Source organism: Erinaceus europaeus, chromosome 10, assembly GCF_950295315.1.
Source record: "Erinaceus europaeus chromosome 10, mEriEur2.1, whole genome shotgun sequence".
Lineage (NCBI taxonomy): Eukaryota > Metazoa > Chordata > Mammalia > Eulipotyphla > Erinaceidae > Erinaceus > Erinaceus europaeus.
In genome coordinates this window covers 19014109-19034176 of record NC_080171.1, presented here as the reverse complement: position 1 = coordinate 19034176, position 20068 = coordinate 19014109, and the positions used below count along the sequence as shown (strand labels likewise).

Below are 20068 nucleotides of genomic sequence, written 5' to 3'. Positions count from 1 at the left end.
GGGGGGGAGATGCTTTAAATTTACAAAAGCAGGTGGAAGAGACAGCTCACCAGGTAGGGTACATGCGTTGTCAGGTGCAGTCCAGGTTCAAGTCCTGGTACTAGTGGGTGCGATACAGCAGCACGGGAAACTCTGGTGCTGTGGTGTCTCCCTCTCTGTGTTTTATCTGAATCAAGTCTTTGGGAGCAGTCACAAAAGATGGATTCACAATGACAACCACACGCCTGTTCTTTCTTTCTGTTTCCAAGGTAGCTGTTGTCATTTCATTTCACTTGCCTCCAGGGATCCCCACCCATGCTACTTCGCTGCTCTCAATGAGGTCTCTCGCTATCTCTCTCCCTCCTTTCTTCAATGATGTAGATTCAGCATTTATTTATTATTATTTTTATTTAATTATTTTTAATGAAATAAAGGGAGACAGTGGAGCACTGCTCAGTTCTGCCTTACAGTGGTACTGAGGATGGAACCTGGGACCTCAGAGTATGAAAGACTTTTTTATTTTTTTAATTTTTTTACCAGAGCACTGCTCAGCTCTAGCTTATAGTAGTGCAGGGGATTGAACATGGAACTTCAGAGTTTCTGGCAAGAGTTTCTTTGCGTAACCATTATGCTGTCTAACCCCAGCCACGAAAGTCTTTTTGCAAAGCCACTATGCTATCTCCCTGGCCCCCAATGGATTCTTTTCTTTCTCTTCTTTCCAGAAAGAGAGGGAAGGAAAAAATATGACACCACTCTGCTGCTCCTGATGCTCACCCCTAAGCAAGAGTTCCCATGTGGTGGCTGGGGCAGGTGTTTGAACTCTCTCTCTCTCTCTTTTTTTTTTTTTGTCTCCAGGGTTATCGTAGGGGCTTGGTGCCTGCACTACAAATCCACTGCTCTTGGAGGCCATTTTTCTCCCCTTTTTGTTGCCCTTATTTATCGTTGTTTTGTTATTGTTGTTGTCATTGTTGTTGCTGCTGTTGGATAGGACAGAGAGAAATGGAGAGAGGAGGGGAAGACAGAGGGGGAGAGAAAGAGAGACACCTGCAGACCTGCTTCACCCCGTGAAGGGACTCCCCTGCAGGTGGGGAGCCGGGGGCTGGAACTGCACTATGTGTGCTTAACCCGCTGCACTACCGCCTGGTCCCCCTGAACTCTCATTGTGAGCACAGTGAAATGTGTGTTCTACCAGGTGAGCTATCTCCCAGTCCCCAGACTGATTTCAAATTACTAGAGTAAGAGAGGAAAGAGATACGGAGAGGAAAAGCCAGAGCCCTGTACATGGCACCGGGCTGAATCGGGAAGTCTCAGGCATGCGAGTCCTGCAGTCTACCCACTGGGATAGTCTCCCAGCTTTGTTTGTTTGTTTTTCACAAACATAATTTGGTCACCTTTGCTTATTTTTTTAATTTTTTAAAAAATATTTGTTTTCCCTTTTGTTGCCCTTGTTTTTTTTTTTTAATTGTTGTAGTTATTATTGTTATTGATGTCTTTGTTATTGGATACGGCAGAGAGAAATGGAGAGAGGAGGGGAAGACAGAGAGGGAGGGAGAGAGAAAGACAGACACCTGCAGACCTGCTTCACCACCTGTGAAGCGACTCCCCTGCAGGTGGGGAGCCGGGGGCTCGAATCGGGATTCTTACGCTGGTCTTTGCGCTTTGCGCCACGTGCGCTTAACCCACTGCGCTACCACCCAACTCCCTGTCAACCTTCTTTTTTTTATTACTTATTATTGATAGAGATAGAGAGAGACACAGAGAGAGAACAGGGAGATAGAGAAGGAGAGAGAGTGGGACACTGGCAATGCTGCTTCACCACCCAGGAAGCTTTCCTTCTGCAGGTGAGGATGGGTCTTGAACCTGGGTCGTTGTGCACTGTAATAATGCATGTGCTCAATCAGATGTGCAGCCACCCGGCCACCGCAGTCTTCTGTTAGCTCATGTCATAAATCAGTCTCTTTTGAAAAAGTAAATTATTTATTTTATGGGACAGAGAAAATTGAAAAGGGAAGGAGAGGGAGAGAGAGACATTGATAGCATCACTTTGCTGCTCGTGAAGCTTTCCCTTGTGGTGGGGCCTGGGGGCTTGAACCCAGGTCCCTGTGTATGGTAATGTGTGCACTCAACCAGGTGTGCCACCACTCAGCCCCATAAACCTCATTCTTAACTGCAGGATTTTCTTTCCGCAACACTGGTCTTGGCTATAGCCAAGAAAGTACCAGCAACATCTGTACCACCATTAAATGGGAAGTAAGTGGGGAGCTGTCAGGTGGTGACAGTAAGAGTAATGACACCACATGGGAGCCCAGCTGCCTCACCCTGCAGCTATCTCTGCCCAACGACCCCGTTCCCTGCTCCACCCGTGCCCCTGCCTCCCCCACCCAGCACCAGGCCTTGCTGGCAGCGAGTGCTCTGCTGGCAAGAGAGATGACCAGAAGGAGCAGATGAGTGAGCAGACCTCGGACCCCGTGTCACTGACCTGCGTTAATTTACTCTGCCTGAAGGGAGTGTGGGTGTGCTCCTGATCCAGTGCTCTGATACACTCCTTCAGCTGCAAAGTGGAGAGCGAGGGCAAACAGAACAGATCAGAACATAAACAAACAGACCACACTTGGGCACTCCTCCCAAAGGGGGTAAAACAAAATTCCTTGGTAGTTTCTTATCAACAAAAATAATCCAGCTAGACTAGGAAACATCCGTTGCCACCTGTGTCTAGTTATAGGCTCCCCAACTTAGTGGCCGTGACCCGCTGGTTAGCTCGGACAGAGGGGACAGAGAAACCCAGGGACCGCCCCTCAGGCTGCAGAGTGCAGGCCTCTGTGGCAGCTCAGACTCACCAGCTCACTTTCTTTCTCTGTCTCACCTTCTTTCCAACTATAGATGCCGTCAGCCATTCCCATCCCCCTGGCCCTTGTTCACACAAGCACATGTATAGACGTAGATTCAACTGTAGATTCAGACATAAGGTTGAATGTCTCAGTCAGAGCTGAGAAGAAAAAACAGTCACCTTTCTTGAGAAATTGATTTCCTTGAAAAGAAGGCTCTATCCTTTCTTGGGCAGAAATATGGGTCCAGACAGCCACAGGACAGACAACCTGCCCTCAGGAAGAGTAGGTATGGGGGGGGGGGTGATGAGGAAAAGAGATACTCTAGTTCTAACTTTGAATGTAGACTAAAAGGTAGTAAATGAAGAAGAGGAGGATGGAAGAGGATGGGAGAAATTCTTGGAAGTATCAATGCTGGGTGTTCCCTCAGGGAGGACAATGAGCCTTGAGAGTTTGATGTGGTTGTTCTAGGCAGCAGCCAAAAATGTCCACAGCTGTCTTCTTTCTACCAAGAAGCTGCAAAGTAGAGGGCGATAGAGACTTTCCTTCTTTATTACAAATGCACCCAGTTTCTCCAGACTTGAGCACTGAGGTGATTCTCCGAAGGGACGGACTGGTAAGAAGACCTGCTCCTTACACACTCCGTCTCTGTGGCTCACTGGGCTCCTTTAGCCCCAATGAAAAGGAAGGGAGGAAGGAAGGAAGAGAGAGAGACAGAGAGAGAGAGAGGGAGAGAGGGAGGGAGAGAGGAAGGGGGCTGGGTAGTAGTGCAGCGGGTTAAGCGCACATGGTGCAAAGTGCAAGGACTGACGTAAGGATCCAGGTTCGAGCCCTCAGCTGACCACCTGCAGGGGGGCGGTCGCTTTGAAAGCGGTGAAGCAGGGCGGCCGGTGTCTTTCTCGTCCCCTCTCTGTCTTCCTCTCCTCTCTTGATTTTTCTCTGTCCTATTCAATAACAACAATAACTACCACAGGGCAACAAAATGGGAAAAATAGCCTCCAGGAGCAGTGGATTCATAGTGCTGGCACCGAGTCCCAATGGAGCCCCCTGGAGGAAAAAAAAAAGAAAAAGAGAAAGAGAGAAAGAAAGAAAGAAAAAATTGGCCCAGGAGTGGTAGCATCTTATTTGTGATGCCATGCAGTAAAACAAAAAATGTTTAAGTAGGACAATGGTATTATGGTTATATATAAAAAATAAGAGCTAGAGATCTGTGAAACACATAGTGACATAACTTGTGGAAGAAATGTTGGGTTGTTGGAAGTCATGATATATTTTTTAATTTTTTAAATTATTTATTTGTTTGATAGCAACAGCCAGATATCGAGAGTGAGGAAGAGAGACAGAGACACACCTGTGGACCTCCTTCACCACTCGTGAAGCTTTCCCCCTGCAGGTGAGGACAAGGAGCTTGAACCTGAATCCTTGAGGAGTGTAACATGCGCGCTCAACCAAGTGTGCCACCACCCGGCCCCATGATGTATTTTTTCAATGCAAAAAATGCATCATGACTTTTCCTAAAATCCAACATCACAATGACAGGACTTACTTTAAAACAGTGCAATTTTAGGAAGGAAGGGGCTAGTTAATTTTTTTAAATGTTTAAATTAATAAATGTTAAAGCTGGGTGAAAAAAATAACAGGGTCACTATACTACTTGTTAGGCATTTGAAAGCAGCAGAGTGTGGGCTTGGTCTAAGGAAATGAGAAAAAACCCAAGTTCAAACTCCACAAGGAGAAGGAAATGCATTTAGTTAAGGAAAGGAAATAGATACACATACAGAATAAGGGCCTGAGTAGAAAATTAAGTTAAAGGGAGTCAGGCGGTAGTGCAGCAGTTAAGCACAGGTGGTGCAAAGCGCAAGGACTGGTATGAGGATCCTGGTTCGAGCCCCCGGGTCCCCACCTGCAGGGAAGTCACTTCACAAGTGGTGAAGCAGGTATGCAGGTGTCTATCTTTCTCTCCTCCTCTCTGTCTTCCCCTCCTCTCTCCATTTCTTTCTGTCCTATCCAACAACAACGACATCAATAACTACAACAATAAAACAAGGACAACAAAGGGAAGATAAATATTTTTTATATTTATTTTATTTATTTATCCCCTTTTGTTGCCCTTGTTGTTTTATTGTTGTAGTTATTATTGTTGTTGTTGTTGTTGGATAGGACAGAGAGAAATGGAGAGAGGAAGGGAAGACAGAGAGGAGGAGAGAAAGATAGACACCTGCAGACCTGCTTCACCGCCTGTGAAGCGACTCCCCTGCAGGTGGGGAGCCGGGGTTCGAACCGGGCTCCTTATGCCGGTCCTTGTGCTTTGCGCCACCTGCGCTTAGCCCGCTGCACTACAGCCCGACTCCCGAAGATAAATATTTTTTAAAAATTAAAAAAAGAAAAAGAAAATTCAGTTAAAGGGAAAATACACCTTCAAGAAAAGAAGGGGGGGTCGGGCGGTGGGGCAGTGGGTTTAGCACATGTGGCGCAAAGCGCAGGGACCGGCATAAGAATCCAAGTCAAGCCCCCCAGGATCCCCACCTGCAGGGGAGTCGCTTCACGAGCGGTGAAGCAGGTCTGCAGGTGTCTATCTTTCTCTCCCCCTCTGTCTTCCCTCCTCTCTCCATTTCTCTCTGTCCTATCCAACAATGAACAACATCAACAATGGCAATAATAATAATGACCACAACGAGGCTACAACAACAAGGTCAACAAAAAGGGGGAAAAATGGCCTCCAGGAGCGGTGGATTCATGGTGCAGGCACCGAGCCCAGCAGTAACTCTGGAGGAAAAAAAAAAAGAAGGGCGAGGAGCAGGAAGTAGGCCTGCTTTACTTTTTTTCATTTGCCTCCAGGGTTATCACTGGGGCTTGGTGCCTGCACTACCAATAGTACCAATCCGCTGCTCCTGGCAAAAAAAACCCCCCCCCCCCAGTGTTACTGTTGTTGCTGTTGTCTGATAGGAAGGACAGAGAGAAACTGAGAGGTGGGGAAGATAGGGCAAGAGAAAGATAAACACCTGCAGACCGGCTTCACTATTTGTGAAGCGGCCCCCCCACCCCTTGCAGGTGGGGAGCAGGGGGCTTGAAACCCGGATCCTTGCGCCGATCCTAGTGCTTTGCACTATGTGCACTTAACCCGGTGTGCTACTACCTGACCCCCTGCCTTACTTTAAAAAAAAAAAGTTTATTTTGAAGGAACAGAGAAAAACGGGGGGGGGGGGAAGACACCTGCCAACACTGTTCCATCACTTGTGAAGCTTCACTCGTGCCTGTGGGGACCAGAGGCTTGCGCTTGGGTCCCCACACACGCTGGTGCGCTCCTATTTACTTCCACTGCTCTCTGATCCTGAATCCTCTTCATTCTCTAGTCTCAAGAAATCCAGTCTTCATAATCACATCATTCTTCTTGAGTTCACTGGAAGGGCGAATTCTAATAGGACATTTTACATTAGAACAGAGAAGGGCCAAGGCAAGGATATCTAAATTAACTGGTCATTTTCTGCTCACTTTGCAGTGTGTCCAGCAGTTGTGGAGGGTGTGTTTTCTTTTCTTTTCTTTTCTTTTCTTTTCTTTCTTTCTTTCTTTCTTTCTTTCTTTCTTTCTTTCTTTCTTTCTTTCTTTCTTTCTTTCTTTTTTTTTTTTCCAAGCAGGAGTTGAAGGATCAGCATCCACAGGAGGATTCTTTTATATTATGGGTGTATGAATGATGATGAAGATAATCTTTTTTTTTTTAACTTTTCTTTTATTATTTTTTTTTCACTTTCACTGCTTTTGTTTATTGTCATTGTTGTTGTTATTATTGCCATCGTTGTTGTTGGATAGGACAGAGAGAAATTGAGAGATGAGGGGAAGACAAGGAGAGGGAGCTAAAGAGAGACACCTGCAGACCTGCTTCACCACCTGTGAAGCAACTTCCCTGCAGGTGTGGGGGCTCGAACCGGGATCCTTTTGCCAGTCTTTGTGCTTTGCGCCACGTGCACTTAACTCACTGTGCCACTCACTGCCTGACTCCCTCAATTTCTTTTTTTTTTTTTTTGAAGATGCTTTTGTTTTGAGAGAATGGGCAAGAGAGTCACCAGAGTACTGCTGGGACATATGCTGCTTTAGCCGTCAAACCTGGGGCCTTGTGCATGCAAGTCTTGTGTTCTACCTGCTGATCTACACTCTAGGCCATCAGAAGAACTGCTTATATAGATATTTATTTATTTATGAGAAAGAGAGAACACCAGGGTGTCACTGGAAAAGTTGATGCTGGGCATGGATCAAACTTGGGACCTCGTGCTTCTAAGTCTATCACTCTGGGTACTGTGCTGTCTCCCAAGCCGCCAAAATAATTGTTAGATTAAGACTTTCACACAACTCACAGCTAGAAGACTCTGGTTTATCTCTGCACCTTCCATCTTTGTCTGTCTGTCCGAGTCTTTAGCATCTGCTGCTCTTTCACTGCCAGCCAAGTCAATAAAAGATATCCTAGAGAGAAGACAGAACAAGGGTGATGACTTCTTTGGGTCTTTGGCATATTTTTTATATCAGTCAGCATTTTGTGACAAGAAGTTAAGATTGGCCTATCCCTCAAGGAAAAAAAAAAAAAGACATTTCTGTCAGTTTTCCAGAAAGTATCATATGGTTCTGATCTGTCCTCTGTCGCTGGCATTGTTCATTCACACTCTTTGGTTGGTTTTATTCACTCATGTGAAAGTATGATTGAAATTAAACATTCTTTCCATAAGGCTAAATGACCACAATGCAAATCACTAAGGTACCCACTTAGATAATTAAATAGAAACTTCTGTGGGTGGCTTTCCAGTGAAAGGAGGGAGGAAAAAAAGAAAGAAAAAAGAAAAAAAAAAAGACTCATTACTCAAGAGGTGAGATAGGCTCATCTATCAGTGTGGCAGAGGGCGCTAAGATAGCGCCAGAGAAGCAGTGAATGCACCCAATTGTCTCATGGCTTCTTTCAAGAAGGATGGATTAATTTTCTTTTTGCCTGTATACTCTGTGATATATTCCCTGCTATTCCTCTGCTGACACCGTGTTTCGTGTTAGAAGTAATCAATGTCCCTTTTAATAACTCAGGGCTGACCAACAATAGGTCATTACTTCATGGTTAATCAGCTGATGGCACTTTACTACAGTGATTTATTTCAGGGCTAACAACTTTACTCTGTATCCCTGAAACAAAGAACTGCACAGTGGCAGGGTATCTTCTTGTTGATAACATATATTTCAAAGTCACGTCAGAGGAAGGCAGACGATGCAATTCTCTGCCTATTTCCAGCTCACCTGCCGAATGTCCTCTTTGCTGAGTCTCTGACCTGAATTTGGATGACAGCATGGGAGCGCGATGAGTCTGCATTGACCCCAGTGGCCCCAGTGCTGCGCTCCTTGCTGCCCTTCAGGATCACCTGGAAATAAGACCGCAAGGTGATTTCCCTAAGGAATAAAGAAAGCCCTCTGGCTCCCAAGAGCTGGGTAAGAACAGCAGAGACTTAGATATACAACTCTGTTAGTACACTGCGGGTTTTTTCTTTCCCCTTCATGTGGAAAACAGCCTACGCACTAAATCATATGGAGTAAGTTACCCAACAGCAACGAAAACAATGTGGAATACTAATCTTAGAGGAGAACATTCAATAGCTCAGGAGCTAATTTACTTCTTGATCTCATATGCTCTTTTTTAATATCTTTGATGGATTCAGCCTGACTGAAATCCCTGGGGCATAACTTGGCTCCAAAGCAAGGTCCCACAGTACCCATCTATCTTAGTGACTGAAACAAAGGACAGAAAAGTGCTTCACGGAATGACTGATCACATCCACCTGTTCTACCAGGATGCAATCATAAAGGAAGCCAGGCCTGATGTGTAGGGACATGGAAGTGATGAGTTATCACAACTGCCACACGTGCATAATTTCCCTTGAGATGGATGCCCCTTCAGGTGGAAGTAAAGTCTAACTTGGACCCCTCTGAGAGTCACAAGGATGTGGGGGAAGAAGATGTGAAGTCTCAGCATTGACCTATACTTACTGAAAATGTCGACATGCCCTCATTGTGGGTTAAGTTTGGAAAGCATAGATTAAAAAAGAAAAAAGGCAAAGAACTTGAAGAATACATGACAGATTCCTCATAAGAACTTAATGTAACATGAGTGTGATTATCCAGTTCATACTTGAGGAGTGTTTGCTCATAGCAGCTGTTGTGTGACAGTGTCAGATTGTATTCCCATTGTGCACTGCTTCCAGAGCCCCTGTGGTTTCCCAAACAGTGGGGTACCAGTGGCACAGTCATTTATTTTGCAGCAAATTAAGGATCAGGAAGTTCTATCTCATTTTTTTTCTCAACCCTTCAGAATTTAAATTTACATTAGGCCAGGAAGACAACATAGTAGTTATATAAGAGATTTTCGTGCCTAAAGCTCTGAGATTCTAGGCTCAATCCCTGGCATCACATAAACCAATACTCTGGTTTAAAAAAATGGAAATTAAAAAAACACAATAATAATGAAAAAAATTATGGGAGTCGGGGTTAAGTACAAGTGGCACAAAGCACAAGGACCAGCGTAAGGATCCCAGTTCGAGTCACCTGCAGGGGGGCGTCGCTGTACAGGCGGTGAAGCAGGTCTGCAGGTATCTCTCTTTCTCTCCCCCTTTCTGTCTTCCCCTCCTCTCTCCATTTCTTTGTCCTACCCAACAACAACAATAATAATAACCACAACAATAAAACAAGGGCAACAAAAGGGAATAAATAAAATAAATATTTTTTTAAAAAAGAAAAAAATTATATCGTACTGAATTCAGTCACAGTTTCCAAATTAAAAATCCAAAAGGTATGTGGATAGTTCTCTCAATGATGAGGCAACATGAAGATGCCTTGTCCTGACATTTCAAAATTATTTGTATAATCACCACTGCCTTCAGTGGAGCAATGGAAAAGTCCAGCATAGGTCTGTCTATGGGCCCATAATAAGAGAAGGAAACCGGGGGTCGGGCGGTGGCGCAGTGGGTTAAATGCACGTGGCGCAAAGCGCAGGGACCGGCATAAGGATCCCGGTTCGAGCCCCCGGCTCCCCACCTGCAGGGGAGTCGCTTCACAGGCGGTGAAGCAGGTCTGCAGGTGTCTGTCTTTCTCTCCTCCTCTCTGTCTTCCCCTCCTCTCTCCATTTCTCTCTGTTCTATCCAACAACAAAGCAACGTCAACAATGGCAATAATAACCGCAACGAGGTTGCAACAACTAGGGCAACAAAAAGGGGAAAAAAATGGCCTCCAGGAGCAGTGGATTCACGGTGCAGGCACCGAGCCCAGCAATAACCCTGGAGGGAAAAAAAAAAAAAGAAAAAAAAATAAGAGAAGGAAACCAGAACCAAGTGTCCAGACCAACTGCACAAGAAGAAGTTGGAGGGGACTATCAAAAAGAAATTTCAAGAATGCAGAGAATGTTGGTCATAGGCTTTTCCAGGGCAGCAATTTTCCTCAGAAAGTACCTGGCATCTTTTTAAGAGACCAAACTAATTAATGCCACTGCACTCATGCCAGTATATAATAACTTTGATCTGCCTACTTTTCTGGTTACCTCAGACATCTTATATTGAGGTTAATGTGACGTAGACTGAGGTCAGGTGGCAGGTGCACGTTAACTGGCAGTGCCTAAAGTCTTCTTTTCCTTTGCCTATTTTCCTCTGGGTGGTCTAGAACTTGCTGAAAATCAAGTGGAAAATACTGATTTATAAATGGAAGCTCTTGCTGCTACCCACTGTAGCCAAGGCAATAATAAATGATGAGACACGTGTATTAGAAAGCCAGGAATGGATACCTCTGAATGTGCATTCAGTGACTGTAGGGATTCCTAAACTTCTCTAAAACTGAAAATAAAGCCCACCAGCTGTCTGACAAGATTTGGATTTTGATTCCAAATCAGAGAAATGTGATGAGTTGGTAAGTCCTCTGTAAAGGCAGGAAAATTATGGTGCCTACACTGGTCCAGGCAAGCAGTAAATACACCTGAAAGGAGAAACTTCCTGGAAGGACAATCCTACTGAAAGGCGAAGCTGCCAGTTGGGCAGGCAGGCAGGCAGGCAGGAGTAACTCAAGTGAGCCTGAAGGTAATCTGTAAGGATACCACCTGAGGGTGATACTTGAGCAAACGCATAGGTGATATCCGAGTGAGGAACCTGAGAGGCGTTGCAAGTTTGACACCTGAGTTAGTAAGCGCTGCTGTTTCAAGTCAATACATATTTATAAGGGTAACCATGTATGAGATCCATAATTTATATAGACTCTCCACCTTGATCTCCATTGGCTTCCTTTTAATACTTTTGTATTATACACTGAGGGTAATGTGTAATATAATGACTAACAAGAAACTTCTTCCAGGGTAGGGGTAGATAGCATAATGGTTAGGCAAAGAGACTCTCATGCCTGAGGCTCCAAAGTCCCAGGTGTAATCCCCTGCACCACCATAAGCTTTAGCTGAACAGTGTTCTGATTAAAAACCAAACCAAACTAAATCAAAACCAAATCAGTGTTCATTCCTACATGCAGTATACCAGCAAACCCACTGGTAATCTTTCAACAATTTTTTTTTTTAATTTATGTGCTGCTATAGGTATAAGCTAGGCCCTCACACATGTAAGGTGTGTCCTCTCCTGCTAAACTACAACTCAGTCCTAAATACTTAAAAAATGTTTTTGTTTCCCCAGAGAACTGCTCAGCTCTGGCTAGTAGTGGTGTGAAGGATTGAACCTGGGACCTTGGTACATCAGGTATGAGAGTCTTTTTACATAAATGTTATGCTACCCCCCTCTTCCTCAATAATTTCTTTTTATTTATTTACTTATCTATTGAATAGCGATAGAGAGAAATTGAGAGGGGAGGGGGAGATAGAGAGGGAAAGAGACAGAGAGACAACTGCAGCCCTGTTTCACCACTCCATGAAGCTTCCCCCCTGCAGGTGGAAATGAGGGCAATAACAATGACAATGACCAACACCAAGGGCAACAAAAGGGAAAAACTAGCCTCCAGGAGCAGTGGATTCTTAGTGTAGGCACCGAACCCCAGCGATAGCCTGGAGGCAAAAAAAAAAAGAAAAAGAAGAAGAATAAAAGCAGAATACAGGGAGTTGGGAGGCAGTGCACTGGGATAAGCACAGGTGCACGAAGCGCAAGGACCGGCGTAAGGATCCCGGTTGGAGCCCTGGCTCCCCACCTGCAGGGGAGTCGCTTCACAGGCGGTGAAGCAGGTCTGCAGGTGTCTGTCTTTCTCTCCCCTTTGTCTTCCCCTCCTCTCTCCATTTCTCTCTGTCCTATCTAAGAACAATGACTATAATAGTAACTAAAACAATAAAACAAGGGCAACAAAGGGAATAAATATTTTTTAAAATTTTTTATTATCTTTATTTATTGATTGGATAGAGACAGTCAGAAATTAAGAAGGAAGGGAGGGATAGAGAGGGTGAGAGACAGAGAGACACCTGCAGCACTGCTTCACCACTTGTGAAGCTTTCCCTTTGCAGGTGGGGACTGGGGGTTCAAACCCAGGTCTTTGTGCATTGTAACATGTACACTCAACCAGGTGCGCCACCACCCGGCCCCTAATTTTTTTTTTTTTAAAGGCAGAATACAGCTCACTAAATAGACGGTACTCTTAACTATGTTTGAGAACCCAGGTTCAAGGTCCACTGGCACCACAGAGGAAAAGTCACACAAGAAACGCTTCAACAAAGCTGGAGCAGTGCTCTGGTGTCTAGCTTTCCTTCTCTGGTTTTATCTGGGATCCAAAAAAAAAAAAAGTCTGCTAAGAGCAGAAGTACAATCATGTAGATGTGAAACCCTAGGGCTTCATACTTGCCCCAAGGAAAAAAAAAAAAAGAAATATTTTCCCATATCATTTTATTGGGAAAAAACTGTTTATAAGATGGAGTATTTAGCTCTAGGCAGTTTCCTCCTATAGACTGTCCTGCCATGTGAAATATATTTCCCACTTTGCTGTTCCCCTCTTTCTCCCTAACTTTCATCCACTGTTCTGTTAATAAATCTTCCTCTCTCTCTCTCTCTCTCTCTCTCTCACACACACACACACACACACAAAAAAAAAAGAATATTCAATACTGGCAGCTTTTCCCAGAGCCCATGACCACACAAAATCACATAAGCCTTTGATAATGGTTTAAGAGTATCCTCAGGGGCCAGGTGGTGGCGCACCTGGTTGAGCACACATGTTACAATGCGCCAGGACCCAGGTTCGATCCCCTGGTCCCCACCTGCAGAGGGAAAGCTTCACAAGTGGTGAAGTAGGGCTGCAGGTGTTTCTCTGTCTCTCTCCCTTCCTACCACCCCATTCCCTCTCGATTTCTATCTGTCTCTATCCAATAAATAAATAAAGATAATTTTTAAAAAAGCGTATCCTCACACGCATTAGCTTCATCATATGTGTGATCTCCCACTACCGTGATACTGTGACGACTATGTAGAAAGATGAGCTGGCCTCACGTGGAGGCCTCACAATTAACCAATGTGAAGTGCACACTTGTCATCGCCCTCTGCCCAACTCTGAGTTTCTTGTACTTGCCAGACAGCAAGTTCTTTCCCTATACTTGTCAGGAAATTATGAGGAGCCTCACATTCCTTAAGTCATTAAGCCAGCTCCCCCTGCTCCACCCTGAATTCCTGATACTATGGCCTATCTATATAATCATTGTTTTGCCTGAAAGATTCCGACTCATTCCATTCCTTTGATCTATCTTCTTTCTTTCTACCCTCAAGGCCCTCCTTGCCTCCAGGGTACTAATTAATCCCACCAATTAAAACCCTCGTAACACTTGCTAAAGAAGGTTCTACCTTTCCAGAATGAGTTTGTCTTTCTCCACCCCTTTCCTAGCCATTTCCATTTCCGACCTGTCACTTTCGGGTCTGGCCTTTAAAAGCGTTTGCTCTCTGATCAATAAAGACATTGCATTGCCACTCCACCATGAGTTCGAGTCATCTATCTCCAGCATCGCTGAGTGAGTAGCAGCCCAGGCTGACTCCAGTCGAGTTCTCTCCAACCCAGAGAGTACGCATTCGGGAAGAGGCACCTCCACGCTATAGCCCGGCATATACTGAGGCTGCCGGGTGCATAGGGGTTGTAAGAAGGAAGAGTTACCTCTAAGAGGAGATCCACACTGTCCACTTGCAGCTCTTGAAGTCCCACTATCTGCACCACGTGCTTGCCATCTTCTCTTGCGAAGAGTCTACAAATACAAGATGACAGTGGACATGGCAGAGATTCTGGGATGGACTTTGTCCCCCCCTCTGCCCCCAAGAAATCATTCTACCACTCCCCCACTATTTGTGTGGAATTCATATAGTGGGTTGTTGGCAAAGTCATGATATATTTTTTCTATGCAAAAATGTGTGATGACTTTTCCAACGACCCAATACATCCTCCCTGCTCACTTCCATGTCTTGCAAACAGTCCCAGGTTTCAGGGGGTGATGTTTGATTACTGTGAATAAATGAACATCTTTGGTTACATTGACAAGAATAAGCATGTAACCTGGACCTATGCCTGCCTGTGTAAAGTGTATTCCTAGCTGTTATGATTAGTTTGGGAATGAACCGGGATCTCTGCTTACCCAATCAAAATAAAACACTAGTCTCAGGTGATTAAGTGCCTGGAGGTGAGGTACTTTTCTCTTTCTGGAAGTGAAAATATGTTAGAGCAGTGGCAATCATTTTGATCTACAAGAGAGGCAGTTTTGGAATGAAGCTAAAACCACAGAAGGGAGAACTAAGAAATTCAAGAAACTGGGTCCATATTAGCCTCCTTGAATTACTGAAGAAAACAGCCCCATCAGCTTGAATTTCCTCTAGGCCTTCTAGTTCTAGGAGCTAATGATGCTCCTAAATGCGTAAGCCAGTGTAAGTGGGGTTCATTTACCTGCAACACAAGGAGTCCTGATAGATCTTCTAAGAGAACAGGGAAGAGCTCGGTGCTGTAACTGAATGCTTTAGGCTTACACATAATGAAACGGTTAAGGTCTATCATCATTTTTAAACCAAATCTACCAGGAGGCTAATATACTAGGGCCCAGGTTGCCATCAGTAATGCAACAGACTTTCTTTTTTATTTATTTATTTTGTGCAATAGACTTTCATTCTTGAGTTTGTAAGTCCCAGGTTCAATCCCTGACACTACTATAAGTCACAGTTCTGATAAAAACAACAACAAACAGCTCCCCCTCCAGGTTCAATCTCCCACACCACCATAAACCAGAGCTGAGCAGTGCTCTACTTAAAAAAAAGGCAAATATTAAAGCTATCAAAGTATCTAAGATTACTTTTCGCTATCTCTTGCCCTCTGTCTTCCCCTCACCTCTCAATTTTTGTCTGTCTCTAACAATAAATAGAAATATTAATAAATTGTTTTAAAAAATGATAGTTCAATCATTTTCCATGCAGGGCTATAAAAAAATTGTCCTCTAATTTTAAAAGTTGATTCGAGGGGGCAGGGAAATAGCTCACCTGGTAGAGCATGTGCTTACAATGTGAGAAGCCCTGGAACCACATGAAAATACCAACACACTAGGGGCAACGTAATGGGGAGTTAGTGGTGTGTATGTGTGAGGGGAGGGAACAGTGCTATGGTATTTTTCTTTCTGTTTCTGTCTCAGCCCTCATTCTCAGTTTGTCTTTCTTTCTCTGAAATAGAAAGAATGAAAAATTGGCATGTTCAAGGAGCTGTACTACTACTGCTGCTGCTGCTACTGCTACACACACCTCTCTCCCTCTCTCTCTCCCTCTCCCTATCCCTCTCCCTCTCTCTCGGACAAGGGAGATAACTCAGCATTAGAGTACAGTACATGCACGCCTGAAAACCCAGATGGATCCCTGGCACTGCATATGCCAAGGCTGAGTGGTACTGTTTATCTCTCCCTTATAAAAATATATATCTTCTCTATTAAGAACAACATAGTGTACCCCTTTGTGGGCCCCTATAGGATGTTGCCTCCTATGAGTATCAACAATGGTAGGGACAGCCCCATTCTCCAAAGGAGGTTAGGCCAACATACTCTACTACTCAAGGAAGATGGGTCCTGAAATTAGTGCAGCCTAGAATGTTTTGAGCCAGGACCACAGAAGGCAAGTCCAGACCTATAGGAATGCAGAGGTTACATATGCACCTGTGACGAATATGAGCCCCAGATCAAATTGATGGTGTTTATAGTTAAGAATATTTATGTACTTTTCCCATATTTGACAGCAACTCTCTTCCCTGATACAGCTTTCTAGTCCTAGTCCTTTTTTTTCTAATTTTTTAATATTTATTTATTTTCCCTTGTTGTTTTTTAACCTTAGAAAAAAAGAGCTAATTTAAAGATCTTTAAACTTTGATTTCTAATTTAAGAGGTGGACTTAGCATATATACATTACTGACTACCTTTGTCAAAGTCCCACTATTGGTAAGAGTGCATATTTTATTAAAAAGAGAAATGGGGAGTTGGGCAGTAGCGCAGCGGGTTAAGTGCATGTGGCGCAAAGCTCAAGGACTAGTGTAAGGATCCCGGCTCCCCACCTGCAGGGGAGTTGCTTCACAAGTAATGAAGCAGGTCTGCAGGTGTCTGTCTGTCTCTTCCTCTCTCTGTCTTCCCCTGCTCTCTCCATTTCTCTCTGTCCTATCCAACAACAAGGGCATCAATAACAACAACAACTACAACAATAAAGAAAAAACAAGGGCAACAAAAGGAAATAAATATTTTTTAAAAAATTAAAAAAAAAAACAACAACAGGGGCTAGGCATATGGTGGGGAGGTGGCTGCTCAGTGGTAGTAATACATAACAAGAAAGACAAAAATCAAACAGAGCACTAGAAACAGTAGGATTGTGCTCTTGTCCCTTGTATGTGCATACTTACTCTTTGTCTCAGTTTTTTAAAATGTTAAAAAAAAAAACCCTAGGTTGCTGCTTACTCAGCGACATGAGAGAGGAACTCTTGTGGCTGAGCAGGAATGCAATGCAATTCTGCCCCTATATCTTCCAAGGTGGAAGTGGCCAGCCGGAAAAGGAAGTGGGCAGGAGAGTGGGTGGAGAGAAGGAAAAGAGCGTGAATTCCATCTAACCAGTGGGGATTAAACCAATGTCCTGCAGGTAGGGCGGGTCTCAGACAAAACAATGATTATGTAAATTGTTAAGCAATGCAGGGGGCCTGGCGTAATAACCAACCTCTACTATCTTCCTTTATTTTTGAGGCTGAGACTTAGGCACCTGAACGTTCTCTGAATTGCAGCATATCCTAAAGTTCCCTCTTTACTGAACTAGCCCACCGGAGGGTTACCTGCCTAAGAGCATTTGGTGGCCTTCGCAGTCACACTACTCATTGCTTTCCTGCCCCTCTGTTAGGGACCAACCCTGTCATGCTCTCTCTCCCTACTGACCTGGAACTGTTCCTCCAACTCCCCAGCTCCCATTCTAGTGCTTACCTGGAGCAAGCAGAACTTGAATAATTTTAAGGGCAGCTGTCCAGGGGTTTGGAGCTAGAAGAGGGCTAGTCTCTTACTGATTTAGTTTTCCCCATCTCAACTTACTCCTCTCTGACTGGTGTAGCTGCTTCTAACATGTCCCATGTCCAGTTAATTTTGTTATGATAACCTTTTACTCTATTTCCTTTCTCCCCATTCTTGCAACTAAGAGACAATACACAACTTCATTGACTCCTACTTGCTTATAGTCATCTGTTTCGTCCTAAAAAAAACTCTTTATCAGAAAAAAAGGTATTTAAAAATTAGAGTTACTGAATATTATTTCTAAGTTACTATATTATGTTGAAAGAACAATTGGTTAAGTCTTATAAGAGTTAAAAGTATAATGTAGAGGCCAGGTGATGGCACACCTGGCTGAGCACACATTACAGTGTATAAGGACCCAGGTTTAAGCCCCCAGGTCCTCACTTGCAGGGAGAAAGCTTCACTAGTGGTGAAGCAGTGCTGCAAGTGTCTCTTGTCTTTCTCCCTCTTTGTCTTCCTCTTCCCTCTCAACTTCTGGCTGGCTCTATCCAATAAATAAAGATAATAAGAAAAATTAAAAAAAAAATAAAGTGCTTAGAACTGAACTTGAAAAAAAAAAGTCTCATGTGAAGAAGGACTTTTATTTTCTTTTTACCCATTTCAGACAGGTATCATTAAGTTTACCTTTACCCTAAGATTACTGAGAGGAGAAATAAGAGAAAAGTTGGGAACATTTTTTAGCTCTTTCATTGTAATGATAGTTTGAGAAAAATAAAAAGGGATCAAAGTACATGTTGATTTTCTGAATTACTAAAATTATGAACTTTTTCATAAAACAAAATAAAAAGGATAGTCTTTTGCTAGACATTAGGTATGTATTAGTATTAGTATTATTTTACCAGAGCACTGCTCAACTCTGGCTTATGGTGGTGTGGGGGATTGAACCCTCAGGCACAAGAATCTCTTTGCATAACCATTATGCTATCTACCCTCCGCCCTAAAGGTATTTATTATTCACATAAAAATATAAGTAAAGGGGGCCAAGGGGCAACTCAGTGGGTTAAGCACACATGCTGCAAAGTGCAAGGACTGGCGAAAGGATCCCGGTTCAAGCCCCTGGCTCCCCATTTGCAGGGGGTTCGCTTCACAAGCAGTGAAGCAGGTCTGCAGGTATCTATCTTTCTCTCCCCCTCTCTGTCTTCCCCTCCTCCCTTGATTCCTCTCTGTCCTATTCAACAACAATAATAGCAATAACAATAATATAACCACAACAATAATAAACAACAAGGGCAACAAAAGGGAAAAAATAGCCTCCAGGAGCAGTGGATTTGTGGTGCAGGCACAGAGCCCCAGCAATAACCCTGGAGGGAGGATGGATGGATGGATATATATATACATATATATATATATATTACATTTTCTCTAGCTGAACTGACAGTTTAAAAATATGCATTTACTCCACCTGTGAGGGTAAGATTCATAAGTAGTGGAGCAGCAATGTAGCTGTATGTCTCTATCAGAAGAGAAAAAAGAAAAAGAAAAAAAAAAGGGTTAACCAGGAACAGTGAAGTCATTATGTAGACACTGAGCCCCAGTGATAAATAACCCTGGTGGTAAAAAAAATTTTAAAAATTGAATAATTAAAAATATCTATCTTACTAAGAAGACTCTCATTCATAAAAGGGCATTAATATTAATATACCAAAGTCTCTCATTAAACCCAATAATTCAGAGGATTCTGGTTTAAAACAATGAAAAGACTTGCAGCTTCCCACTCATATCCTTTCGGGAAATTGTTAGGCCAACTCCCCCTGCTCCACCCTGCATTCCTGATGCTATGGCCTATCTACATAATCATTATTTTGCCTGAAAGATCCCCACCCATTCCATTCCTTTGATCTATCTTTCAAGACCCTCCCTGCCTCCAGGGTATCATTAATCCCACCAGTTAAAACCCTCACAATAGTTGCTAAGGAAGTTTCTACCTTCCCAGCCCCCTTTTGCCTTTCTCCACCCCCTTCCTAGCCATTTCTGTTTCCGACTTGCCACTTCTGGGTCTATCCTATAAAAGCATTGCCTCTCTGATCAATAAAGACATTGCATTGCCTAGCCCCGTCACAAGCTTGATTCCTGGGTCATCTATCTCCCACATCGCTCAGTGAGTAGCAGCCCAGGATGGCTCCAGTCAAGTTCTCTCCCACCCAGAGAGTACGTGCCCAGGAAGAGGCACCCCCATGCTAGCCTGGCAATATCCAATACCTTTTTCTTCTATTTAGGAGATCATAAAGCTGTCCACAGTAGATCTCATAGAAACTGATCCACACAAAGAGGTGCCTTCTTGGCTGGGACACTTTTAGTTGCTGGAAGATATCTTTGGCAGCCAGAGCATATAAACCTGGGTTTTGATGAGTTCCTATCATGGTGTAGGTCTTTCCAGCTCCTGTTTGTCCATAGGCAAAGCAAGTGGCACTGCCTCTGGGGGAAGAAATTACTGTCATTAGATGTGCTAAGAGAATGCTTAATCTACACATAACATTATATATTTTTAAATTTTATTTTAATGAGAGATAGAGACCAGAGTACTGTTCATCTCTGGTTTATGGTGGTGTTAGGGACTGAACCTCAGACCTTGAAGTCTCTGGTATGAAAGTATTTTGCAGAATCATTATGCTTGTCTCCTCAAGCTTGCATTATTTATTCTTCTTATTTTTTAAAAGATTTATTTGTCAACAGAGAGAAGCAAGGAGAACCAGAGTATCATAATGGCATAGGAGATTCCAGAGACTGAACTTGGGACTTCATG

At 43.7% G+C, this 20068-nt stretch overlaps 1 protein-coding gene across 4 annotated transcripts in view; it reads right to left on the bottom strand.

The window, feature by feature from the left end:
• The window catches only part of KIF24 (kinesin family member 24), a 68123-nt gene that overhangs the window by 7515 nt on the left and 40540 nt on the right, over nt 1–20068 (bottom strand). For all 4 annotated transcript variants that reach the window (XM_060199268.1, XM_060199269.1, XM_060199271.1 and 1 more), the window contains 5 exons: nt 19525–19740; nt 13926–14013; nt 8073–8194; nt 7154–7259; nt 2459–2530 (listed from right to left, as the gene is read on the bottom strand). In XM_060199268.1, coding sequence (XP_060055251.1) covers nt 2459–2530; nt 7154–7259; nt 8073–8194; nt 13926–14013; nt 19525–19740 — 604 coding nt within the window. The remainder of the gene's footprint in view (nt 1–2458; nt 2531–7153; nt 7260–8072; nt 8195–13925; nt 14014–19524; nt 19741–20068) is intronic.